Genomic DNA, 27,165 nt, shown 5'->3' on the forward strand with positions numbered 1-27,165 from the left:
CTTTCGGCAACACGAGCGACAATGATCATTGGCAACCGGATGGGGCATGTCCAGGGATGCAACAAAGTTGAGAAAAGTGTAACTCTATGCAAATGATGAGCGCAAAACAGTGGAGTTCACTTCACCCGTCTCTTGTCAGTTACTGGAGTGGATGTTATTCATTTGTTTGACTACCAGATTGTGAAATGCCTCCTAACAACCTTACTTGAAAGAGACAGAGCGACACACAGCGACAATGTTGCTTGTAATGTGTACGGGGCATAAGAAGAAAACAAGATCTGTGCTGAAGTAACATACATTTAACTATACAGTATTTACCTATTATATATACAAATTTAGATCATTTGTTAGGGCTGGGCAGTGTTTCTAGAATAATAAAATGTTAACCATAAACAATTACAATTTTGGTTTTCCAACTTTTAACTGCAGTCAACATAAACATGCAAGTTCAGCATAATTCAAATAAAATGTATTATTAGAAACTTGCAAGACCGTCTGCTTAATCAATTATATTATATAATAAAAATGTAATAGTAGTTATATCTATTTATTATTATTATTATTATTATCATTATTTAATCATTTCAGTTTAGTTTTAGTTCTTTTCAGTTGTGAATAAATAGTTTTTAGCAGTAATAAATTGTTTTATTTGTAGTTATTTTAATTATGTATAAGTATTGTTTTAGTCTAAAGCGTACATTGGTAGTCAAAAGTTTACATACACCTTTCCAAGAAGATTTAATAAGAGGATTTAAAAAAATACAAGGTAGGTTTGTTTGTTTTTTCCTGCTCTGAACTTTACACACTGATGATGATGATAAAGAAATTCGCACACAAATTTCAAAAAACCATTCACTGATGCACCTTCAATATTGTTGTGTTCTTACCCTTTAGTACAGTCCCACAAATGCTACCATCACTTCTGAGCACCATGTACTTGCTGTTATTTGAAGCAGAATCATATTAAAAAAGATCCCATATTGGACCCTGTCTCTTTCTACATACTACTTTCGCCATCACTTGTGCCAGTGCCACTGCTTCTAATTCGCTGTTGTGCATGTCAGGACTTAAAATGAACATAAATCTGCCACCCACTGGTCATTAATGATCCAGCAACATTTGCCCATTTATGATTCTGTAGCATGAGTCACTCTGTATTCAACTGCCGATCTAACACCATTCAAAATACGAAACTGCAAGTTTTGTTTTTCTAAATTTTATTTAGTTTTAGTTCGTATTGCAAGTCCACAGTTTAGTTTTACTTTCGCTTTTGTATTTGTTAAAGTTCTTTTGTTAATAGTTTCAGTTGTTTTGATTAGGTTTTTTTTTTTTTGATAACTCCGATTGTATATAAGTATCTGTGCAAAAATTATGCGTTATATATATTAAGGGTATATAAGGGTATAATATGTGCTAGCTAAACTTAAAACCAACGTTAACAGGCACTTTTGCAATGTTTTGTAATATTAACGGTTGATAGCTTATGTGCACAGTTCTTACCGGTTTCTCTCAAACAGATTTATCTATTATCCCCCATCTCTATTTGCATAAAATGGAAAGCAAAAAGTTAATTCCAATTTAACCGTAAAATCTTTTGGCTCTATAAATTTAGTATACTCAAGTAAATGGTATAAAGTATAACAGTATAGATGGTTTCAGCAGCAAAAACATTAACAAACAGCTTTTGAGTCCAAAACTTAACTTATAGTAGACTTCCACAAAGAATCAATACCAACAGGGTCTCTAGAGCAGATTTCTGATAACAAGCTAAATAAGTAAATTACCTTAGTTTAAATCATAGCTAAAACATATCAACTACTACACTGAGCTTAAATTACTGTGTGAAGTTAATATATACAATGTTAGCTACAGATCCTTGAATTCTTGCCTGGCTGCCAAACCTCTCGTTCATCAGTGATCCATGCTCACTATCTGCCCTCTTCTTTAGGAAACCGAAATAATTTTATTTTAACAACGTATGTGTTACAGAGGTCAGTTTAGTCACTAAACTAAACTAGCTGGATAACTGAATACAGACCGGAAGTTAACTTTAGGCCATGTGCGTAACCGCGACAACACACTTGCAACAACTGAAGCTTGATGTCCAATTTGGTGGCTGCGTAGTTAATATAAATATCTGAAAATTATACTAATTATATTCATCCCTGAATGCTAGTTTCTACCTTATGTATTAATGTAGTGAGAGAAAAGTGAAGTCTGATTGAGTCGATTTTATAACAACACTTGCAAAATAACACCCTTAAAAACTTAAATGAGAAGAATAGTAATATACAGTGAGAAAAATAAGTATTTGAACACCCTGCTATTTTGCAAGTTCTCAACTCCTCCACACAGATCTTCTCTAGATCAGTCAGGTTTCTGGCCTGTCGCTGAGAAACATGGAGTTTGAGCTCCCTCCAAAGATTCTCTATTGGGTTTAGGTCTGGAGACTGGCTAGGCCACGCCAGAACCTTGATATGCTTCTTACAGAGCCACTCCTTGGTTATCCTGGCTGTGTTTCGGGTCATTGTCATGTTGGAAAACTTTGCCTCAACCCATCTTTAATGCTCTAACTGAGGGAAGGAGGTATTGCCCCAAAATCTCACAATACATGGCCCCGGTCATCCTCTCCTTAATACACTGCAGTCGCCCTGTCCAATGTGCAGAAAAACACCCCCAAAACATGATGCAACCACCCCCATGCTTCACAGTAGGGATGGTGTTCTTGGGATGGTACACATCATTCTTCTTCCTCCAAACACGTTTAGTGGAATTATGACCATAAAGTTCAATTTTTGTCTCATCCGGCCACATGACTTTCTCCCATGACTCCTCTGGATCATCCAAATGGTCATTGGCAAATTTAAGACGGGCCTGGACATGTGCTGCTTTAAGCAGGGGAACCTTTCGTCCCATGCATGATTTCAAACCATGACGTCTTAGTGTATTACCAACAGTAACCTTGGAAACTGTGGTCCCAGCTCTTTTCATGTCATTGACCAGCTCCTCCCGTGTAATTCTGGGCTGATTTCTCACCTTTCTTAGGATCATTGAGACCCCACAAGGTGAGATCTTGCATGGATCCCAAAGTCCGAGAGAGATTGACAGTCATGTTTAGCTTCTTCCATTTTCGAATGATTGCTCCAACAGTGGACCTTTTTTCACCAAGCTGCTTGGGCAATTTCCCTGTAGCCCTTTCCAGCCTTGTGGAGGTGTACTACTTTGGTCTTGGCCATGTTAGTACTTGTATTCTTACTGATTGTATGGGGTGGACAGGTGTTTTTATGCAGCTAACAACCTCATACAGTTGCATCTGATTTGGGATAATAAAAAGGCAGACTAACAGGTCTTTGAGGGTCAGAATTCTAGCTGATAGACAGGTGTTCAAATACTTATTTGCAGCTGGATCATACAAGTAAATAGTTAAAAAATTATACATTGTGATTTTCTGGATTTTTTTTAGATTGTCTCTCACAGTGGACATGCAGCTACGATGACAATTTACATGATTTCTAAGTGAGAGGGCTTGCAAAATAGCAGGGTGTTCAAATACTTATTTTCCTCACTGTATAAAGGCTTTGTCCAATCAGAGAATCTAATATTTCAAATATTCATGTTTACGCATTTACAAGCAAAATACACCATTTAACAGTCTCTTTTTTTTCTAAAAATGCCTTTAAAGAAGTGATAAATCATTTGTGTAGACACTGTTGCTTAATATAGTCATAATTCTGAAATATTCACGCTTGTCTAGCCCACAGTTTCAAGTAGAATATGTGTTTGCAAAATTGAAGTGCCCGCAAATAAATTGAATACAAAAGCCTTCTAAGAATTTTTGAGAAGAGTGCACTCTTACCAGCCTAAAACACTTCATAATGCAAAATTAGGAAAAATAAATTGACTTCAGTTTTCAAGGACAACATCTTCAGACTTGGTAAGTGCACAGCGCATGATTACTTGACAATCTGATGAGTCTTTGCATTTCAACAACTGTATTTTTTGTTAATGTTCCTACACATTAGCTATAGTTTTAACTGCATATTAAAACTGGGTAAAACTGGGGTATAGGTATATAGTATAGAAATTGCAAATTAACCTCATACCACATTTAATGGACTAGTTTACTTTAAGACATAGTTCACCCACAAACAAAAAACTTTATTTACTCATCCTCTTGTCTTTTGATCCCTCAGTTTCTTTAGGTCTTCAGAACACAACCGCACATTTTTTTGTGTGTGTTTTTGTTGTTTAATATTTTGACATTTAAAGACGTTACACTATTTTAGTGCTGCACAATTAATTGCATCGCAATCGCGATGTCAGCCTGTGCGATTATATGACAGCAAAATGTTGCAATTATATTAAATAAATAAATGTGTGGACTTGTTAACACAAACTTTCTGATAACAGTTTGATGATTTTCCTTGCTGTTTAAAAAAGAAAGCAAAACAAACAAAAAAGGCAGTGCACGTGTGGCATGCACGTGTGTGGTGTGCGTCGTCACTTATACCAGAGCGAAGATGGATGCAGAGGAGGTTGACAGTGATCTGGTAGCTAAAAAAAACCTCTGTCTGTTGTATGGCAATATTTTGGATTTAGGATTACTGACACTGAGCAGTTGCTACATCACGTGGCAATACGAAAACATTTCTAGTGTTACAAATACACATTTTAGCTAAACTGTGTGTGGATTTTCCTTAATACCCATCAAGTTGACTCATAGTATCACATCGCAATATTAGCATCAATAACCGCAATTGGAATAATTGCCCAAATCGTGCAGCCCTACACTATTTTAAAACCGCACAAACTATGTAGTTTAAGGCTAGAAATATAAAAAACAAAAAGATTACATTAGTCAAACTCAATGTGTGTCTTTTGCACTTTTTAAAGTACATTTCTGCACATAAACAACCAGATTTAGGGTTTTAATCCCTATAATAGTAAAAAAATCAAATTGAATAGATACGTTTTTATCCGGTTAGTTAAATATTCAATTGTTTGATTAATTTGATGATTAGTTGCAGCTCTAGTAACCAGAAAACCAAAAAGAACCCTTAGAAAATGCGTTTAGGTTCTAAAGAACAAAGAGAGACACTGGTGGTTCAAATAACATGAGGGTGATATTTGGATGAGCTATCTTTTTAAATATAAAAATTCTGAAATGTTCTAAACCCATTTGTCTAACCTTGCCACAGAATGCCAAAAAAGTTCTGTATTTCCAAATAACTCTTTACATTCCTCAGAACTAGAATTAGGATTGTAATCTTTATGCTTTTAATTAGACTTCATTTCTCGCCCTAGAAATGGAAACAAATTTATTTTTGAGAGCACCTCTGAAGTTCTGATAAACATGCAGTCATTTATACAGAGTGTGCTTGAGTAACTTTATATTGTCAATTCTTTGACATGTGCATATTTTTAAACTGGGGACTTGAATTACATAGGGTAACCAGATTACTTGATTGTGTGGGGTGTTTTGCCCTTTGAATTGAATGGAATTATGCATTTATCAGGGTCCTGGGATTTCAGCAAATGGCAAGAGCTTGTCTCTGAATCTGTAATCTGTATTGAGTGAATGGTAGTAGTTAAGCATTAGGGGACAGTGTCAAGCTCAACCACTACTCCACATTTGAGTCTCCAGCAGTTGATTACATTGAGGATGAGTAGTTCTGCAGATCAGTGGATCAGTTGAGCCTGGACTTGTTTACATCAAGAGGTATGCTTGTATATCACCAGAAAAGGTAAGTGACACCTTGTCTTCTGTTCCATGAAAATCAACCAAAACTACTATTTTATGTGACTCATCTCTTGCGCGGCAAAATGTTAACAGGGTTCTGGCATCACACCTCTGATAATGGATTCACAGTGCAGAACATGTTGCTGTTTTGTAAAGACCTTGCAATGACGCAATACTTGAAATGTCTGTGGTTCTCTGGCTCCCAATGTGTGTTTCTTTAGCTTCTCTACAATGTTTTTCCACACCAGGCATTGTGTATTTAGGCACTGTACTATTAAGAAAAAATAACTTGTGACGGGGTGGTGGCATTCTTGTGGGCTTGGAATACAAGGTGGAAATATTTTTGTCTGTAGGGAATCACGAAAACACAATAGACCAAAAGTGCTTCAGGGGTTAAGGTGAATCTGTATACATTTCAGATCAAGCTTTTTAGTTTGCTTTATGATGGTGCTTATTCATGCGCTATGAATTTCATCCCTGGTGTTTTTGTGTGTTCTCGCTAAACAGTCTTGTACTTGGAACGGACCTCCAAGAACGATTGCTACATTTGTAGTGACGTTGGTAATATATGTGGCAAATTAAGTTGGAACATAAGCTATGTTTCAATGATACAATTTCCATTATCTCTTCATATTATTTGAGCTTAAGTAAAATTCCTCCTTGTGAGGGTTTGTAAAGAGGTTTTGAGATAAATTTTAATAAGGATATTTTATCCTTTCCCAAGCAGAAAATCACCTTTCGGGGGTGGGTGACAAAGTCAGTTATTCAGCAAGTACATAATCATCAGTGTTCAAAGCACTCTCCTTATCTTGCCCTGACTTAAAACAGTTATAATAATGAATAAGTTAAGATTATCAGGTCAGATTTTGTGGGAAATGTCAGTTGTTTCTAAAAAAAAGAAAACAGAAAAAAGATCTGCACACTGTTAGTTGTTTCTTAACAAACATAAAAATAAGCACACAGAATAACCTGCAGTTTTGTTTCAAACTGAGACGTGATTAGCAAATGTATGGATTGCAGCTTTAAAGGAGCTGTATGTAGCTTTGTGACTGTACTAAATAAGAAAAAGACATCTAGTCGTAGATATTTAGGAAACATGCAAATGTTATGTATCTGTTTTTCTGGAAAAACATTGCTGTAGTCAGTTATTCTCTATGAAATGCGCCTTTTCGTTTTGTCTGTTTTTGTTTTGGTCCATGTGATCCTGCCCACTGCCAAATTACCCAATAGTGTATTTCGACAGCTGGATTGCCAGTCTTTACAGTTGCTTAAATGAGAGCGCAGAGGCCCACAAATGGACACAACTGCCGAAATGAGCCGCAGATCGAGTTAAGATAAACTGCTCTTTCCATCGTCAGTTGCGCTCCTATATGTCTGGCAACCCGAAGGGGGACGGGGAAAAATCTCCAATAATTAGATTTTTGACTGCTCAACAGCTAGAAGTCAATTTACCTTTAAATAAATTGTGTGTATGATAGGTGATCTGTGTTTTTGACCATAGACTGTAAAAAAATATGGACGTAGTGTCCGTGATATCACCCATTGGTTTGTGAAGGTCATTTTTGAAGCTTAAAGTAGGCGTTGCCTGCCGGCACCATCTTGGCCATGCGCCACCGCGAATCACTCGCGGATAACTGAAAATGGGTAAAGAGGCGGGGCGTGGGTGAAGCTGAGGCGACCGGTAGCTGAAACCACACCCGCCTAGCTTGATTCTAGTGACAGCAGCGTCAGTACACCCCTCACTCAAGTGGCCACGTCCTTAATTATGCAGAGGTTTAAGTCTTATTAAAACAGATGAGTTACATAAAATTCACCCCCCTCACAGTTGTCATGAAGGGCAACATTGGCTATATAGATCAAAAACACTTTTTGTACGAGACTGTAAACACATTATTTTCTAATGTAAAGAAAATAACATGGAGGTCTATAGGAATTGACTCGCTTTTGGAACCAGTCTCTAGTGGCCAGGCGATGAATTGCAGCTTGAGTCACTTCCGTATTGGCTTCATCAGAGATATCTCAAGGTTGCCCCTCATTTTTGACATACCAATTCCCATTATAGCAGTGTGTAGTAGATACTAAATGAGATAAGAAAACAGTTAAAGTCTGTGTAAAGTCCAATATTAAGTGTTCTCAGTTTGTAAACCACAGAAAAATTTGATATTAACCACACAGCCGAATTTATATGATAAAATAAGTTAACACAATCATGGAAAAAAGGCAGGATTCTCTTCTTTCAAACGCTGGGGTCGTGTCCGCTGTTGGCGCTGAAACCACACCCACTCATGGAAAGCCTCCGTCTTTCAAATGTCATAACCTGAATTGACTTGCGATTGTGTTGGGGCGAGGCCATGCTTGGTGTCTACAGTGCGTCATCGAGCCATAATTTTAGCCTCACCAAAATAATCCTGAAAACAAAAATGGAAAAACTGTTTTAACGGTGTAACTCCACAAATCAGCACCGCATAGTTCAGTCTTTACAATGTGTTTCTAACACTTATAATGTGTTTAGAAACAATTCTCTGAAATGACTTTACACAGACTTTAAGTCTTTTAATGCAGAGATTTTATTAGACCATGATACTCATTTGTTGTTAAGTGCTTCTCATTATCTGAACAAATCACTATACCTGTGGTTTTTACTATGTTGCAATAATGCTTTTATGGTTGATCTTTCCTTGAAAAAAAACTAAACCTGGCATTCAATCGGTTTGTTTGCGTCATGTTTATTTAGATATTGCAGTATTGCTGCCTCCACTCTTTCCTAGCTTCTGTATGCATACCGGGGTGGGAAATACTCTGGGTGGTAATTTATTCAAGTGCCAAATCTATTCCCAAATCCACTGTGGACCTTATGCAGTATTAAGGATTGCAGTCATACGTCCTCCGGCAGTGTAATGCAGCCATGTTACTAGAGACTATTCATGGTGCCTTAAATGGTGTGCGTGTACGTGCCTTTTCCAACTGGCTTATCAAAGTCATTTTTTACATTTGGATCAGTTTTTGACTGTCTGGGTGTATGTCTCATTTATCTGCACTGTGATCCATTCACCTTGGGCTAGATTTCTGAAGTGTGATGCCAGAACCTCTATTGTGACATCATGACTGCCTCTGGAGAGGCTTAACCAAACATCTACTTCATATGAACTACACTTTAGAGATCCAGTATTGTGTTTTGGTGCCGTTGTCTGTATGGAGATCAGCATCTCTGTCACTGCCTGGTTGGCTACTGAGTTGTACAGCAGCTATAACAGATACACTGTAGTGTTTGAATAAGATGGAGCTAGAACAGAGCTGGCCCTTTGGCCATAATCCTCAGTATATGTTCATATATTTCCATTTAACCTGAATATGCCATGTGTGATGCATGTTATGTCAAGTAAGAAAATAAAAAACATTATTATTGGTGTGAAATATTTCTTTTATATAACAGCTCAACATGCATTATAGATATAAACAAAATTATATGGTATATAAATACCACACATATGAACGATTATTTACTTGGGCATTGTTTCAATAAAAGCTTGCATCAGTTCAGATTTAAAGCAGGAATGTTGGATTTAAGTACATCGTTACCATATAGATGCTCACTGTCTTTTCTTACTGCAGGGGCCTTGGGTGATTGAAGGAGGCTGAAAGGTTTTCCGCAGTGTAAGATAAAGGTAAGCATCCACTTCACACTTACAAATGACCTGTTTATCTCTTCGTGTTTGGTATGTTTACCACACAGGTGTGGTGTTAAGTAAAATGTTTTTCATCTTTTTCAACAGACAAAACCGTTTTCTGTGCTGCTTGTTTGGCACTTGGATATTCCGGTACAGTGGACGATAATCTACAGGTATGTGGAAATATATTATTCGCCGTTGTCGTGTGCAATGACACTTGATTTGTAGGAAGTCCTTATCAATCTGAAATCACTGATAGTTTGAGTTGTTTACAACATAACTTGTCAAACATAATCATTATACATATTCTTTATTATCATGTAAATACTTGAAAAGGCATATTTTTATTGCTGTTCTTCAAACCTAAGCCATTTCCTGGAGATGCGCGTAAAAATGGTTGTTCTTCTGCGGCCCATATTGAGTTTCTGCACGAGGGCGCACACTGGCATTTGGATGTAACAGCATTTTACTGTAATTCATTGAGAAGCATAGCAAGCATCATCGGTCGATTTATCGGCCCAACACTACTTCAGACTTTGGCAAATAATGAAAATTACCCCACAATTTACTTGCCCTCAAGCCATCCGAGATACGCATATCCATCATCTTTCAGACGAACACAATTGGAGTTATTTTTGAGAATGTCATGCCTCTTCCAAGCTTTATAATGACTTTCAGGGGATAATTTTCATTTTCTGCTGAACTATCCCTATAACTCATTCTTCACCAGCCTTTTTTTTTAACAAAAAGGTTGTTTGCCAGCATTTTTTGTGATTTTCACAAAATGCCCTCCAGGAAAATTTTCTTCTATAAATATATAAACATACAAATATATGAAATGAAAGGAAAAAAAACTCTGCTTTCAAACAAACAATAACGGGGGAAAAAATGTCATCCTATCTTTTCTTTTTACAATCTTTTATGCTACGTTTACACAAACCGCGTTCGAGGCGTCAAATGCGCGTCTACCGCGCCTAGTTTGCCGCTTGAACAGTTTGAATGCATTCATTTGACTCGTGTCAGAGGCTAAATCCGCTTCTTGTGGGTGCATTTACAACTTACCAGGTTGCCCAATGTCCTCACTTGACATACTTCCAAGCAAGGTCCTTTTTATTCCTGTCTCTGTAGAAATAAGTACTTGTGTCATGTAGCTCCGGGTGACTGCTCACGGACAATATCAGCCTTTCCTTCATGTTGAATGAGTGTATCCGGGCGGGGCTGCCGGCACAGCAGCAAGCAGGCTCCTGAATTTTTCAACTTGGACGTCAGCTGCAAATTCGTGTCAAACGCAAAATGCACAAAAAGCAACATTCGCGCGCACCGCGCTAAACGCCTCATTCGCGCAGCGAGACCTCCAGACGCGTGTCAACGCGTCTTCACATTGAGTTAACATTTGAAATCACTCACACTTTACGCCTCTACTGCGGCTGGTGTAAACGCAGCATTAGGTTGGTAGGGTTCTTCTGAAAGCTGAAATAATTGCATCTTTGTAAAGGAATTTTGAGAGATTAGATTCAGAACGTTTATCAAAACATACACAGAGCTTAAAATTGTAAAATTAAAAATTTTGCTTCAGTTTTTTATGAATTGGTAATATTATCCATCTAGTGGATAATAGCAGAATCACAGATTACCGTAAAAACTTACCAGGAAAGTGTCATTGGCTGGGAAATGTTTTCTTTTAATTGACAAGATAAATTCGCGAGGAAAGAGTTAAATATTTTTAAATAAAGTTTAAACCTTGCATAAAGGCATAGTTTTATTTTATTAGTATACTTTGTCTTGATATTGATATTCAGTGATGTGTGAGAAACTGCTACTTGTGGATAATACATTATGAAAACAATTATTAATTACCCTGTTTTTTTTGTATGTCTTATTTAGTCCTGGAGTTCAACAGACATGGTGTGGCGACTGGGAAGTCCAGAGTACAGCATTTGATGCATCATCATTTTTATTTTTACTAAATAAACTGATAGTACATTAAGATATGTTTGTGTGGATTGTTTTGTTTTCTGGTTTAAACCTATGTGCATAGTACCTGGGCTTACAGAATTCTGATCTTTTCTGCCATCTTATAAGATCATGACAGATCACACCGTGATGGACATGGATCTAAAAAGTTTGGGTACGACATTTACGTAGACTTTACGATGAGGACACCTCCTTTCATAGGCCACAATGCAAGTTAGTAAACGTCATCAGGATACACATGTTGTAAACAAAAGAAGGTAAATTGTGAATGCCACTTTTGCACAGGAAGCTTGCATGCAATTTATATAAATGTTGCCTGTGTTTACAGTAATGCTACTGAATATTTATATTAACACAAAAGAAGAGTTTACGCAGTAAAACATATTTACCTTTTAGCCCTTTACCTTTAGTTGCATTGATCATTGCATGTTAAATTTTTATTGGCAACTTGGGTGTAATTCGTAGGATGATCATAAATTTTCAATACTATAAGAAAACAATTGCACACCATCCTTGAATCTCTCACTGTATGACGAAGGACCTCTGTTTAGGAGCTACGATCATAGAATTAGTCAAGAACGTTTCACGATGGCCTTCTCAGATCTGGAAACAATTGTGAACCCTGCTTTTGGTGCGAAGATATTAGGAATTGAATACAAGTGGTGTTCTTATCTGCTTATTACAAATTGTATCTGTGTTTGTTTGTTTTTTAAAAACCTGTAACCAAGTAGGACCTGAGTAGCTGCCCATAGCAATTAAGGTCAAGGTGCTATGTTTCTCTTGTTTTATTACTGTTGCATCCTATTGGCTGACGGAAAGAAGCCTGCAGCCAAGGCAAATGTTTAAAATATCAAGAGGATTAAGAATTTGATAAACCACTGTGGAAAAACTTGTAAATAAAGTCTAATTAAAGGAAAATATTACATCCTTAAGTTTAAAACATTTGTGTTCAATGTGTAAACAACTCTAAATTATTATAAAGAGACTGCTTTGGGTTAAGGGATATAAAGTTTTTCATTTCTCGTTTTAAATAAAGTGTTACAACACACATTCTAGATTTTTATCATTTTAGTCTAAGGTGTTAAACAATGGTTTATGAAATTAAGATTAATAGCCTTTGTAATATAAGGCTTTTTGTGTTCATTCAAGTCTCCTACAAGGTGACATCAAAATGAGAGAGGAACACTGGGAGGGAGAATTTGGTGGTGTGCAACCAATGGGCTCACTTCATGTGTTTTTAATGCTCATACATTATTGATCACTGTATATGGACACATGCACCCCCAGAGGGTTCATGCAGTCCGTCTGGTGCCGTCGAGACAGGCATGAGATAGTTAGTAAATCTCCTGGATTAGACATGAAACCTGCCAAATTTAAGTGGGCAATGCAAAGTCAACAAACTATGGGCGAAAATTACATGCTATCCAGCTCTATGCTCCCACTTTCTAATTCCAGCGGAGAGGATTTCAGGCTCCCATCACTGCCCAGATTATCGCATGCTAAGACCACCACAGTGCCTCTCAGGTAAGTCAATACCTAGGGATCAGGTTGTGAGGTTATCAACATTGCCTGTGACTAAGGAACAGAGTCTTTCAAATTAATAGTGCACCCGGTAATTAAAAAGTCTAATTTTCTAATCCCTGTGCTATTCTGGAGGTATATAACTTTTTTCAGTTAAACACAGGTATTTTTATTGTGAGGACGTACAGAGATGATATCAATGACAAATTTTAATTTACTGTTAATTTACCCTCAGCCCATCCAAGATGTAAATGATGTAGATGACATTGTTTCTTCAGTACAGCAGTAATGTTCCTTTACATTTTCTAAAGTACCTGTTTGGGGTTTTCTCTCATCTTGCACAGTATCAGTGAGCCATCCTTGTTTAAACCAAGACACTGGGCGTTGTTTGGGGAGTTTTCAAGAAACAGCTGTCCTCCGTTACAAAAGCACACCCCATCTTTTCCATCTTGCAAGAGTCCTGAAAAAACAAAGATGCCCCCTCAGAGCTACCATCAAGTGTACATGCATTTCTCTCAACCTCTGAGACCTATTTCAAAGGTTTCTCGTGGCCGGAGACAAACCACAGAGCACAGAAACTTACAGCCATTGGTGAGACACCATAGACAGCCGGTCAACCATGAGACTTTTTCTGTCAGAGGAAAGACTTGCCTCGCATCCAAAAAGTTACCCGCTACAGCATCCCGTAAGGAGTTGCATGTTTATCTTCCTGCAGAGAACGTTGGAGAAGAAGAAGGCAGGGAAAGCGAGTCAGGTGATGAGGGTTTTATGGATGACTTGGATAACAAAATCACCACTCTTAAACTTCAGCAAGATCCAAAGATCACCAAAAACCATACTGCTAAGTGATGCTGTACAAGTAACATCTTGTCAATAGTTTTTTGACAGAACCTTTGCCACGCTGGGTGCTTTAAATTTGCCTTTGAAATGTGACTTAGACTGTTCAGTTGAACTTCTTCAGAAAAAAAAGTATTTTTTTATCATCTAGTTGAATAACCAATTAGCAATATTTGAGTAGCCTACATGTTATAGTGGCATAGTAATAAACCAATAATGCTCAGATATACTGTGCTTTAAAATATATGAGCATCCTTGCAGTGAAGAAGTCATTCATGTACCTTATTGTGAGTGAATAATGTTTGAGAAATCATTTCTAAATGTTGGGTTAAATAAAAATGCCACCGTTTTAAAATATTTTAATATGCTCTCTCTCTTTCTCTCTCTCACACACACACGCACACACACACACAGTATTCTGTCTCTCTCTTTAATAATGAATTTAAATAAATATGATAATTCATTTAAATAAAAGCAATACAATGGCACTACTTTATTTAAAGCGGACGGAGTGCGAGCCTAACTTAAGAAAATTACCACAATTTTTACCCGTCCGTTAAAAAACTACACTGTAAACATTACAGCTTTAACTTGTTTTTTACTTGGCAAATAACCAAGGTATAAGCGGGATAATCCTCCGCTACGCGTTTGGTGGTTCTTCGTCGTGCATTAAAATCCTTTAATGCATGGCTAGCCGTGGATTATCCCTTACGTAAATTGCTTAGGCTATACCCGTGACCTCATGAGTATCAAACGTATGTTTGTTGCTTTGTCTGACTGTGTGTGTTGCTTGGCAGCCATTCTGCTCAGTATTTCTGGGCTCATAAAACCGCATCAAAATGTCAGATTTTGTTGTGAATTCTGACTTAATGAGTGGGCTAAGCGCTGATGAGTGCATAACAGAGATGGACAGGACGGATGAAGAAGATAAACAACAAAGACACGGCGAAACTGATGAAAAGGAAATTGAAGAGCTGGAAAAGTCAAGAAATGAAATTGCGACTATTAAACAGACTATGTGGTCTGTTCGCTGTTTTCAGACCTGGTGTGACGAAAAAAATCTGGCTATTGATTTTAACACTACAACCAAAAGTGAACTAAACCAGGCTCTTCAGCAGTTTTATGCCACCGTTAAAAACGCGAAAGGTGAACCGTACGGTTTCAGCAGTTATGCTTGCCTACGTTCAGGGCTCAACAGATACATCAATGATCCACCGATCAACCGAATCTTGTGTCTGTGGAAAGATCCCGAGTTCACTTCCAGCAACAACGTATTCGTTGAAGTAATAAAGAAACTTAGACGAGAACGACGTGACAAAACAGCCCATCATCCTGCGTTAACAGAGGCGGACTACAACAAAATCAGGCACTCCCCGGTACTAAATCCAAATACACCTGAGGGTCTTGTCAACAAAGTCTGGTTTGATGTGCAGCTGCATATGGGACGCAGGGCTAAAAAGAGCAACCGCCAACTGAAGCCCGACTCATTTATCATTCACAAGGACGAGAAGGGTCGGAAGTATGCGACACTCGACGAATTCTGCACAAAAGACTACAAAGATGCTGCTGGGGAAATAAACAAAATTTGCCTTAGGTTAGGTGGGTTTATGTTTGAGCATCCTGGTGATCCGTTGTGTCCTGTCGCTTCTTTGGAGAAATACCTGTCGTTGCTGCCGCCTGATCCACCTGCATTTTATCTCCATCCAAAGCGGACAAACTACAGCAAAAATGACTGGTAAGTTTAGCTAGTCTGCATTCGATTATTTGTTGCACAATGCTCAGTTCTGTTAAGTCAGTTGCCAGGAATGTTGTTGTTACAATGTATGAGAGACCGGGTATGTTGTAACACGGGGAAAGTTGTAACACTAACTTACCAATTCCACGAATCAGGGATAAGATAGGAGTCATGTGACAGTTTCAGTTTTCTCAGACTTCCTTTATGATCCGCATGGAGGTGTTGCCATCTCTCCTGAAGCTACAGCAAAAAATCTAATTCTGAGGTAAGAAAGTAAAAAATAACATTTTGTTTAGTACTTCTACTGTTGTAGATAATGTTGTGTGAGTTATATTAGGTTAAACTTTAGTTTCTCTAGTGAAGAATTGTGTATCAAACTCATGCTAATTTGAAAGCATCATGCTAATACAGCTATCTAAACAATGGGTGGCAGTGGTGGGGTAGGTTGTAACACGTGTTTGGAACGTGTTACAACCATCCCTTTACATACAAACAAGAAAAATTTTCTGATTTAAATAATTCTACAGAATGCCTAAAACTTGGGTGAGAAAAACAGATCGTGGAGTCGATGCCAGTCTTTTACAAAGAGCAGCAGAGGAAGTTAGTAAAGGAAAGTCTATCAGGTCAGTGGCAAAATCCCACGGAATCTGCCATGTCACCTTGAACAGATATTGGTGGAAATATAAAGAACTGAAAGACCAGGGATCAAGCGACCTTCCCCATGTAGGATACTACAGACCTCACCAGGTTATCAGGCAGCAGGTAGGTTGTAACAAAGGACCACCTTGTGTTTGCCATCCTCTCAAAAAGTCTGTGATATAGTTGGAGAAATTTAAATTGTTGCCATTTGTAGTAGACAAATTTGGGTACTTCGCCTAAAAGTATTAGCCGTGTAGCCAAAAAAATTAGTTTTAGGTGCTTAAGAAAAAAGTGTTACAACCATACCCGGTCTCCCCTACACATGGACATTTTTTTTCAATGCAACAGGCAAATTTGTCTTTCTTCTGATGTTAGGTATACTAAAGAGCCCATGGGGTTGAACGGTCTTGGCTCTATGTTGCCACGAATTTGCAGAGCAGCTGACACTAAGACGATCTACACCAACCACTGCCTGAGAAGAAGCACTGTCCATAAATTCTCTGATGCTCGCCTAGCAGCAACAGGAAACGTGTTATTGACAGTGCATTCACGTGAATCGTCCCTGCAAGTAAGATACAATAAAAGATGTTGGGCTTTGGTATCGCACAATTAAAGTTCACCTTTACAGAGTCAAAAAGTCCTCCTCGTCCACCAAAGAGACGTTCAACGACAATTGCGGTGGGCAGAGGAATCTACATCAATCTAAGCACCCTGCTGAAAAAAAAACAATAAAACCATTACAGAAAATTCTAATGGTTTTATTGGTGTTATTGGGAATTTTATTGGTTCTAATGAAATATGGCCCAAAACACACTACATGTATTGTTTTTTGTTGGTCTCTAATGTTATATATTGGTTCTATTGGTTCTATGTATTGGTTCTAATGAAATATGTATTGGTTCTAATAGAATATGGACGAAAACACACTAGCCTACAGTGTTGTGGTTTTAATGGTAAAAGCGAATGGTTCTTATTGGTATTTTAATGGAAACCATTAGAATTTTCTGTAATGGTTTTATTGTTTTTTTCAGCAGGGCATGCTTTGCGCTAGTTTTGATGCTGCGTCTGTGTCGCTTGGCAACCAATTTGTTGAATTGTTTCTGAATACTACATATAGGTTGGCAGAATAAGAATATTTAAATATCACTAAAATGTCTAAAATTAATATCATTATTGTGTTGCTGTGTGTTTATTTTATAAAACCTTGCCATATAACATATCTGTTAAATATATCTATTTGATTTGGCAGACGCTTTTTTTAACTTACAAAAGTGAGGAAACACGAAAGAATTTATCTTAAAAGCATGTTCTTAAAAACCGTTTTATCTAAAGGTGTATGTTTAAATGTTTCAAGCTACTAGAAGTGAAAAAAAAAAGTTTTGCCAACAAATTAATTTTTGTTAAAAAGCTCAAATTCTGGTTAAAAAATGTGTGTACTACGTATCTGTATATCATATACGTGTTTACCACGCATGCGCAGTAATGCGCGCGTGGTTGCGATCGTCTCCCATAATGCATTGCAACAGGCACAGAGAGGAAGTGCTTTCGCGGTAGTTCTTGCTAAGCGAAACCGTCCCAGTTATCCACTAATTCGTGCTTTTAAATGTTTTAACACCTTAGCGCTCAATCGTGCATCATATTAGTTGTGTGTACGCTGTTCTGCGCGAGGGAACGTTGTCAGAAGACCAAAAGATCTTAAAGTGAGTATTTAAACTGTTATAAAGAGTGGCCCGCGTGTTGTTTATTATCTCTGCAGAGATTCGCTGTAAAGCTGTGCATGCATTGTAGACTTTCACATTTATGCGGTTGCTTTTTCGACACACGTTTAACTACAGCTTCATATTTAAAACGCATAATGGAGTATTTCGTGTTTTCGATGCTTATTGAATAACTGTTAGGACAATAGAATGACCCGGACACCGTAGTTTTTCGAAGGATTAGAATATGCACCAGTTTAGCGCATTATTAGCTTAAATAAACTTGAAGAAAATAAATTAAGATTTATTATTTTAAGGTTGCATGTCAGGTGCAGCAGGGCCGTGCAGAGACCTTAGGAGGGGAAGGTGCTTAAAGTATTAAAAGCCACATGGAACATTCCTAGCTGACACACACACACAAAACAAATAAAAAAACAAAACGTAATAGGAAAAAAAAAAACATTTTAAGTGTAATTTGTTTTCTTCATTGTAGAAAAATCTATAATAAACACACACACATTGCATTGCGACTATTATATATTATTAATTACAGCCTATTGTGGATTTTTTTGTCATATTTTAAAATGTAATCCTGTTCTGAATTTATTCTTTTTTTAATGATTAGATGATAATAAAAACAGCAGAGAATTTGAAAGCCCTTTTACTACTGTTATGAAAAAAAATTGTGTAGCGCTCTACTTTTTTTATAAAAACTGTTGTTAGTCAAATAACATGAAGACCAGAATCCTCAAAGCCTGTGAATCTTTTTTCCTCCAAACAGGATGAATGAAGTGCACCAGTATGCACCGGCCCAGCGCCAGGATGGCATAACGGGGGGGCTTTTTTAATCCCTTCGGGGGGCTTCACACTATACCTTATCTTGACTAATTTCCTGCTGCTTTTCATTTATTTATTACGGCTACCTATATTATTGCCTGTATTATACACATTCGACTTTATACACAACACCTTACAATCTTAATAAGCTTGATAATCATGAATTAATGGCGTTATCTCTTACCTAATCTCAGGTAAATGATTTCAGCGCGCAAATGAACGGTGCAGTGGAATTGGCTTTTCCTTGATTGGTGATTCAACCTGCAAGGTTTTAAACATTCGTTCCTTAACTAGTAATCACACGAGCTAGTAATGTTGCTGTCAGGATTATCATCATGGGAAGATAAATCCGATTTTATTAATCAGGGCTGCCGTCTCCTGCAAAAAAGTGACTGAAATAAGTTTAAGTTAAACACTGAATTAACTGAGAGAAAAATCTAAGCTTAAACTAAATTAAAAACTGAAATATAATTAATAAAACTAATATCAAATAAACATATAGTAATAAAATGACAAAAACAACTAAAATACTACAAAACTATCAATGAAAATACTGCTAAAATAGAAGCACATCTAGAAGGCTATAACTATTAATTTTTAATGGCAAGTTAAATGTTTTTGGCTCTGTTTTATTATGGCAGATGTGATAATGTGCGGAAAAATATAATTCGGATTAGAGATCGACCGATATATCTGTTTCCTGATATTTTCCTAGATATTTAAGCATTTTCCCATTAGCTGATATCGGTTTTGTAATATCGGACTGACCGATTAACGCCGCCAGCTTGTGGCCGTTTGAGAATTGAACGCCGGAGGCCATTTCGTCACAGCTTCTGAAGAGATGAGCTAACAACAACAAATATGACATGAGTTCATTAAAAGAACTTTGAGTATACTTGCTTTGCTTTAATTAATCAACTAATTTCACATAACAGACATTAATGCACAGATTAGATGTGTTATAAATGCCTGATATGCAATGTATGCAGCTTGGCTAAGAATTCGAGATAACGTAAACGGATCCATTAAACCTGTCCCAATAACAACATAGCTTTACATGAATAAAACAGCCATGAATGAATGGAATTAAAATTGCTGAATAAATTTTTTTTTAATGCTTATTAGTAGCCTCGTAAAATTGGGTCGAAGGCTGAAGCACAGCCACATGTAGCTAACCTTTTAACTAGATTTACCCGAAGTTATATTAACATTTGCCAGATAAACTTTATTTAGCTAAAAACATAAAATAAATGTCTGTGGATATTAAGTAATTATTTATTACCTCCAGGAGCTATCACAGTTTGATACAGTTAATGCGTGAGTAAAAGCATAGGTAAACAGTGCTTTGTTAACAGTTATTTCATAACTTATAACAACAAAATATGAATTACTCTAGCATTAAATACTAGTTAAGAAAATCAATGACATATAAGCTGTTTTGTTTGTTACTTTATTGACTATGTATTATTCCAGTGTTATTATTTATTAATTTAATATTATTCTTCACTCTTTCAGACCCCTATTTATTACATTGTATTCAAAGAGGGAGTGATTGTTTTTATTATAAGGGTTTGTTCAGTTCAGTAGTGTTGTAGTAATCAAAAACAGTATTATAACAGTAAATAAAAATCGGTTTAGCATATCGGTTATCAGGCACATAAGCATCCAAATATTTGCTATCAGTTTTAAAAAAATCTGTATTGGTCGATCTCTAATTAGGATTATTATAAAAAGGAAGAGAAAACAAAAGGAAAACTGTTGTTGTTCGTGAGCAGTACTTTTTAAGAACAATGAAACACATGTTGGAAAGATGATATCTCTAAAGGAACACTCTACTTTTTTTTCCAAATAGGCTATTTTCCAGCTCTCTTATAGTTAAACATCTGAGTTTTACCGTTTTGGAATCCATTCAGCCGACCTCCGGGCCTTTCAGTACCACTTTTAGCATAGCTTAGCATAATCCATTGAATCTGATTAGACTATTAGCATCGTGCTCAAAAATGACCGAAGAGTTTTACTATTTTTCCTATTTAAAACTCTCCTGTAGATACATCGTGTACTAAGACCGACGGAAAATTAAAAGTTGAGATTTACAAGGCCGATATGGCTAGGAACTATATTCTCATTCCATAATCAAGGAACTTTGCTGCCGTACCATGGGTGCAGCAGGCCGATAAATGCGGCAGAGCCCCGAAAATAGTCCTCGGCAAGGTAACTTTAAATGTGACCGGCACTAAGTTTGTGTGTTGCAGAGTTGCAGTCGGCAAATTAGGAAGTGGATTTACCTGTGTGATTAGCCATGGTTCTGTGCGTTGTAAAGCACTGTGATAGTAAGTCGAAGTGGTACTCCACCATCATGTTTCACAGAATACCAACGAAAGGCATACAAATGTATCAATGGTTGATTGCGCTGAACATAGATCTCTTTACACCGGTAGAATTAATTAAGAAATGGCGTGTTTGCTCAAAGCATTTTGTACCCGATGACTATATGGAAAACATAAACCATGTTACCCATACCACGGTACGGCGTCTAAAGGATACGGCCATCCCAACAGTCTTCAGAGTACAGACAGAAGCAAGTGTATCATCACCCATGGCTGTAAGTATAACATTATTATTTTTAGTTATCTTGAATGACCAGATTGAAAAAGCACTGCTGTTGTCGTTAGTTAGTAAAATTAAATCAGTGAGTGCTACGTTTGGCTTATACAGTAGTTGTGTTGTGTTGTAGTTCGTAGTCTTTCTATAATACAAAATACTAGTGATTAGGGGTGTGACGGATCACAAAACTCACGGTTCGGTTCGGATCACATTACGGTTTTTGAGGCATGGATCGGATCATTTTTCGGATGAGCAAAAAAGGTGGGGAAAATCTAATAACAAATAAAGAAATTACAAACATTAGAACAAAAGTTGTACATTAAGTAAGGTCTAAAATTAGCATTAGTTACAGAAATCGAATAAAATGAATAATAACACTGTCTTCATTGTATAAATTAAATATAATTATTATTTTTTAGAGATACAGACTTGATTTTCTCTTTGTCTCGTGTTGTTTGATTAACATTAACGACACAGACCTAAGTAGGTTAATTGAGGTTACTGTGTCTTTAAGACCAAATAAGCACAGACTGGTTTCTGACTGTAATCTATACATAAATTTAAGACACAAACAAATTTTTTTATTAGAAAAAGAATACTGTGGAGATCACTTTGTTTGTATGTAAAAAGATTGTATCTTCGCTTGCTTTTTGAAACGCGTCTCTCCGTGTGTGCACTTTTAACCTGCGCGCGCAGACAGACGGAGGGCAAATGCCAAACGGCGCAGCATAAACAGTCGCTCCACATAAAAATGTTACATTGTTTTCAGTGCTCTATTCCTCAAATGTGATTTAGTGTACTACAGTATGCACAACTCTCACTATAGTTTACACATCAAGAGTTTTGATCTTTGAAGGGCATAGGGTTGATCACATCTGACTGAAGCTGGACCGGAACAGCTGCTCACTTTAGCCCCTTTTTGCTGTTAAATTGTTTAAAATCACTTGAATGTTAACATTTGCAAGCCTTTGAAACACGTGCAAATGGTAAACTTTCCCTATTTAAATTTGCGTATTAATCCGCGAATCGCATGCGAGCCAAACCGTGGGTTGTGATTCGTACAGATCAACTGCGATCTGTCACAGCACTACTAGTTACGAGTCTTGAGAGCATGTTTGAATCTTGTAAATTCACAGTCCCCTTCCCTGTTTAACTCAGCCAAGTGTCAGTTTTTATACTAATAATAGGCAGGAGGGGCAATGTTATTAGCAAAGACTTGATTAACACAAATGTGATAGCCCCATTCATTGCAAGCCAAATATGTCTATTACACACCCAGGTGAAAAAATACTATAGTGATTTATAGATAATAGTATAGTGTTTTTGAACCATAAAATAGTATATAATAAATAGTACTTGAATTAATAGTACTTGAATTAATTTATTGTGGTAATTCTATTGTTGCTGTGATAACATAACAACTATAGTAATAGAAATTACCAATACTGTAAATATGTTCTGCCACACTTTCTTGCCTTATACGTTACAAAAGCTCCTCTTTAGTGTATTTCGGTTAAAATTGATACGGTTCAGGATCTGCGCCAAAATATTTTCGAATTGTCTCTCACAAATGTTTCCATGGTTTCAAGGCATGCTCCCTGCGCAAGCAGTTTGTCACGTTGGTTATGTTAATGGAAGTTAGCCTATTTCCGGGCACTGCGTAATATCGTTGCGCTAGCTGAACCCATGGTACGGCAGCAAAGTTTCTTGATTATTACGCCAGAATGAGAGGATAGTTTCTAACCATATCGGCCTAGAAAATCGGTTTTATCAACATTTCATTTTCTGTCTGTCTTCGTACACGGTGTAACTACAGAAGAGTCAAGTTTTAAATAGGATTGAAACAGTATCAAAACTCTTTGGTCATTTTTGAGCGTGATGCTAATGGTCTAATCAGATTCAATTAATTATGCTAAGCTATGCTAAAAATGGTACCGCCAGACCTGGAGATCGGCTGAATGGATTCCAAAACTGTACAACTTAAATGTTTAACTCTAGGGGAGCTGAATTTTTTTCTTTGTCTCTCCACTCTATGTACGGATCTCCTTTTGGCATTGATGGCACTTCCTTGTTTGTTACTCTATGTGCTGTCTATGGTCCTGGATGGTTTTTTGCTTTTTTTGCTTTTTTCTTTGGATTGTTCCAAAGAAACAATCCAAAGATTGACTGGACGACTCTGATAGCGAACAGACTCTATCCTTGTCTCTCTGCCCTGCTGGAGTTGATAGCCCGGAAGACAGCCCAGATGTTCAGCTTTATTAATAAGAGTCTGATTTATCTTCGCAGTTCGCTTTGATTATGAAAGTGACAGCAACATTAATAGAGTTGCATTTAAGAAACATGGTGCCAGGTCTGTAAATGCACCATTGTTTATATTGTATGCTTTGTATAGAAGTTAAGCTGCAGTAGCTAACGTTACTTACATCAAACTTTCTAGAGAGGTTACAGGCATCAATTTAAACAAAAGCTGTGCATGCTCTGTTCACGTCGTCTTTTAAAATAATTATGGGGCAGTTTTCGGGACAGGGATTATCTTAAGCCAGAACTAGGCTTAGTTTAATTAGGGAATATAACTAGTTTTAACAAACATGCCTTACTAAAAACATTAATGTGTGCATTTTGAGGCAAAACAAAGAGTACTGATGTATTTTAGCTCTTAAATTTTTTTAGTCTAGGACTAGTCTAATCCCTGTCCGGGAAACCGGCCCAATAAGTAACAAGCATACCACTTTGCTTAATGCCACAATGGCGACGTAAGGATATCCTCCTGTAGCGTGCCATAGTAAGAGCGCATAAGCAAGGGATTGTCCCGAATGAAATGGTCCGGTGAATGGTCAATAGGTCGTCATGTGGATCATTTTGATTATGGTAAAATTATTATTCATTATTTTACTAATAGTTAGATTAAGGAGTCCTTAACAAAAGGGCATTTAATTAAAAAATATCTTGACAAAGGGCACTTAGGCCATCCTGGTCTCTGGCCGGTTAACCAGCATCTCTAGTTAAAGGAATAGTTCACTCAAAAATGAAAAAATTGCCACATGATTTGCTTGCCCTCAGGCAATCCTTGGTGTATGTGATTTTTTTTTTCAGGTGAACACGATCGGAGTTACCGTAAAACTTCAAACAATAGCCGAGTCCCAAATAGACGCCTGGACGACGGGTTTGGGTAAATAAACGCCTGTCTCAAATAAAGGTCTGATCTTTTTTTAGTTTTGGGTTGTATTTAATCTTATAAAACCTGTCAGATTGTCTGTTTAAGCCAGTTCTATGGTGCAGATTGCACGCGCTAAAGTTTTGATTACCGGTAGATTTCACGTGACGGACGCAATCGTTCCGTTACTCATAATTATAACAACACAACAAGGTTTATCGTCAGGTCATCAGGTTCTTGAACTTTAAGTCTAAAGTTTTTCTAAATTTTCTCAATACCACAATGGCGACAAAAAGAAAAAAGTATGATTTGACCTTTAAGCTGAAGGTTGTCAAATTTGCCGAACAAAATTCGGGAGAAGAGGCGGCAAGGCATTTTTCGGTTGATCCAAAGAGAGTGCGAGAATGGCGTAAAAATAAAGCTGAACTGCAACGTCTGTCTGAGGAAGACAACAAAAGGGCCAGACTGCGAGGTGGAGGGAGGAAGAAGGTCAGTGAAGAGCTAGAGGTGAGCGTGTGCGAGTGGATTCACAGCATGCGGGCAAAGCATCTCAGAGTCTCACGTAAGATGATCAGTGCCAAGGCAAAAGAAGTGTATGCAACCATGAGTGATGGCAGGGATGAGGAGAGTTTTACTGCGAGCGCTGGCTGGCTGGATAAATTCCTGAAGCGCAATGTATTTTCGGTCAGAAGACCCACAAATGTTGCCCAGAAAAACGCAAGTCACTTCACTGAAAATCTGGTGAATTTTGTCACATATACAACGCGGATTATTAAGGCAAAGAAAATTCAGCAGAAAAACATTATAGCCATGGATGAAACACCAGTGTGGTTTGATATGGTGGGCTCTACAACGTTGGATGCAAGAGGTGAGCGCAGTGTTCCACTGAAAACCACAGGCCATGAGAAAAGCCACTTAACTGTGGTGTTGGCTGCGAAAGCAGATGGGACCAAATTGAAACCTTACGTTGTCTTCAAAGGAGGGATCAAGAAGGTAAAATCGATGCAAAATATCAGTGGTGTCGTGATCGCCACGTCCAAAAATGGATGGATGAATGAGGAGCTGACTGCAGACTGGCTTCAGAGAGTGGTGGGAAAGCTCGACTTCGCCCCTCGTCTCCTCATCTGGGATTCATATCGCTGTCATATCAGCGCAGCAACCAAAGCTGAGCTCAAAAGGGGCTACAACATAACCACGGCAGTGATACCCGGTGGCTGTACAAAGTACATACAGGCCCCTGACGTCGTGTGGAACCAACCATTCAAAGCCAGCCTGCATGAGTCCTATGACAACTGGATGGCAGGGGATGTGGACAAAGAGTACACCACTGGAGGAAATATGAGGGCTCCAGCTCGCCGCTTGTTGGTTGCCTGGGTGCTTCAAGCGTGGGAAAAGCTGGATACGGAGCTCCTGAAAAAATCCTTCAAGGTATGCTAGTGCGCACGCGTGCGTGTGTGTGAGCGTGGGAAAGGCTGGATACGGTGCGGCTGCTTGTGCGTGTGAGAAAGAGAGAGAGCAAAAGATAGGAGAGAAACCGGTAATATATTTAATTAACTTCGGGATCCTTGTCCTAGGTTTACCTTATCCATTGTTTCAGAGAGGAAGAGCTCTGCGCATCTGGGCGGGAGCTGTTAGTACAAGCAAGGCATTTATTTATGCTGCAAAAAATAAAATTTAATGTTATTCTTACACAAACTAATTTGTTAAACACATTAAAATTATAAATAAAAAGTAATATGTGAAAACCTCCTGCTGTCATGCTTGAACAATTAAATTGAAAGCCTGTCTCTTATGCTGCGTTTACACCAACCGCGGTAGAGGCGTGAAGCGCGAGTGATTTCAATGTTAAGTCAATGTGAAGACGCGTTGACGCGCGTCAGGAGGTCCCGCGCCCCGGAAGAGGCGTTCGGCGCGGAAGACGCGTTTCCGCCTCATTCGTGCGTGAAGCTCGCGCGAATGGTGCTTTTTGTGCATTTTGTGGTTCACGCGAATTTGCAGCTGACCCCCGAGTTGAAAAATTTGAACTTTAGCGGAATTTCGCGCCGCGTTAACCAATCAGGAGCCTGCTTGCTGCTGTGGTGGCAGCCCCGCCCGAAGTCACTCATTTAACCAACGCTTGATATTGTCCATAAGCAGTCACCCGGAGCTATACGACACAAGTTCTTATTTCTATAGAGACAGGAATAAAAAGGACCTCGCTTGGAAGAGTGTCAGTGAGTCAAGTTGTAATACACATTTCACTTTTGAGTCACGTGACGTTTATCGACCCGCGTGGTTTATTTTACACCTATAGTATATTGACCAAATACAAACTGGTAACTCTAGATAAATGCCCAATCAACATCAGTCATCTTGCAAACAGACAACCGCATAGCACTTGCCCCTGCCACAAGAAGCAGAGTTTGCCTTTGACGTGGGTCAAATGCTTGCTTTTTCCGCGCGTCTACTCCGCTCTACACGTGCGAATGCATACAAACTGTTCAAGTGGCAAACTAGGCGCGGTAGATGCGATTTTGACGCCTGAAATGCGGTTGGTGTAAACTCAGCATTAAAGTTTGTAAAGTTTTTTTTTCTTAGAAAATTGCATCTATGTCCTAATAACCCTGATTTTGTTTGTCTGAAAAAAATATAATCCTATTCATTTGAGGATGGTTTGGGGGCGGGTAAATCATGGGGTAATTAAAATTTTTGGGTAAGCCCTTTAAAATTTTCAATCTGTCAGTGTATTATTTTTTTCTTGTACCTTTGCATGAATCAGC

At 37.9% G+C, this 27,165-nt stretch overlaps 2 protein-coding genes and 1 long non-coding RNA gene across 12 annotated transcripts in view; 2 read left to right on the forward strand and 1 right to left on the reverse strand.

The window, feature by feature from the left end:
- The window catches only part of sfpq (splicing factor proline/glutamine-rich), a 32,002-nt gene extending 20,607 nt beyond the window's left edge, over window positions 1–11,395 (forward strand). Inside the window, exons 10-12 of one of the 3 annotated variants that reach the window (XR_012359723.1) lie at window positions 9,353–9,406; window positions 9,507–9,581; window positions 11,293–11,395. The gene's annotated coding sequence lies outside the window, so the exon portion shown is untranslated. Of the gene's footprint in view, window positions 1–9,352; window positions 9,407–9,486; window positions 9,582–11,292 lie in introns of all 3 variants that reach the window. The other 2 variants (XR_012359724.1, XR_008648521.2) reach the window with 2 other exon arrangements.
- Window positions 11,396–12,249: 854 nt separating this feature from the next.
- LOC129455827 (uncharacterized) lies at window positions 12,250–13,620 on the reverse strand. Its single transcript, XR_008648526.2, has 3 exons — window positions 13,487–13,620; window positions 13,218–13,363; window positions 12,250–12,918 (listed from the first exon to the last, which is right to left on the reverse strand). It is a non-coding gene; the product is annotated as an uncharacterized lncRNA (long non-coding RNA).
- Window positions 13,621–14,630: 1,010 nt separating this feature from the next.
- The window catches only part of LOC129455808 (zinc finger MYM-type protein 4), a 43,483-nt gene continuing 30,948 nt past the window's right edge, over window positions 14,631–27,165 (forward strand). Inside the window, exons 1-2 of one of the 8 annotated variants that reach the window (XM_055220599.2) lie at window positions 14,631–15,475; window positions 16,490–16,682. In XM_055220599.2, the coding sequence (XP_055076574.2) occupies window positions 14,646–15,475; window positions 16,490–16,682 (1,023 nt within the window). In that variant the 5' untranslated portion in view covers window positions 14,631–14,645. Of the gene's footprint in view, window positions 15,476–15,654; window positions 15,741–16,002; window positions 16,238–16,489; window positions 16,683–17,597; window positions 17,815–20,932; window positions 20,979–21,086; window positions 21,251–24,345; window positions 24,449–24,498; window positions 25,835–27,165 lie in introns of those variants that run through there. The other 7 variants (XM_055220601.2, XM_055220604.2, XM_055220605.2 and 4 more) reach the window with 7 other exon arrangements.

Source organism: Misgurnus anguillicaudatus, chromosome 20, assembly GCF_027580225.2.
Source record: "Misgurnus anguillicaudatus chromosome 20, ASM2758022v2, whole genome shotgun sequence".
In the NCBI taxonomy this organism is placed as follows: Eukaryota; Metazoa; Chordata; class Actinopteri; order Cypriniformes; family Cobitidae; genus Misgurnus; species Misgurnus anguillicaudatus.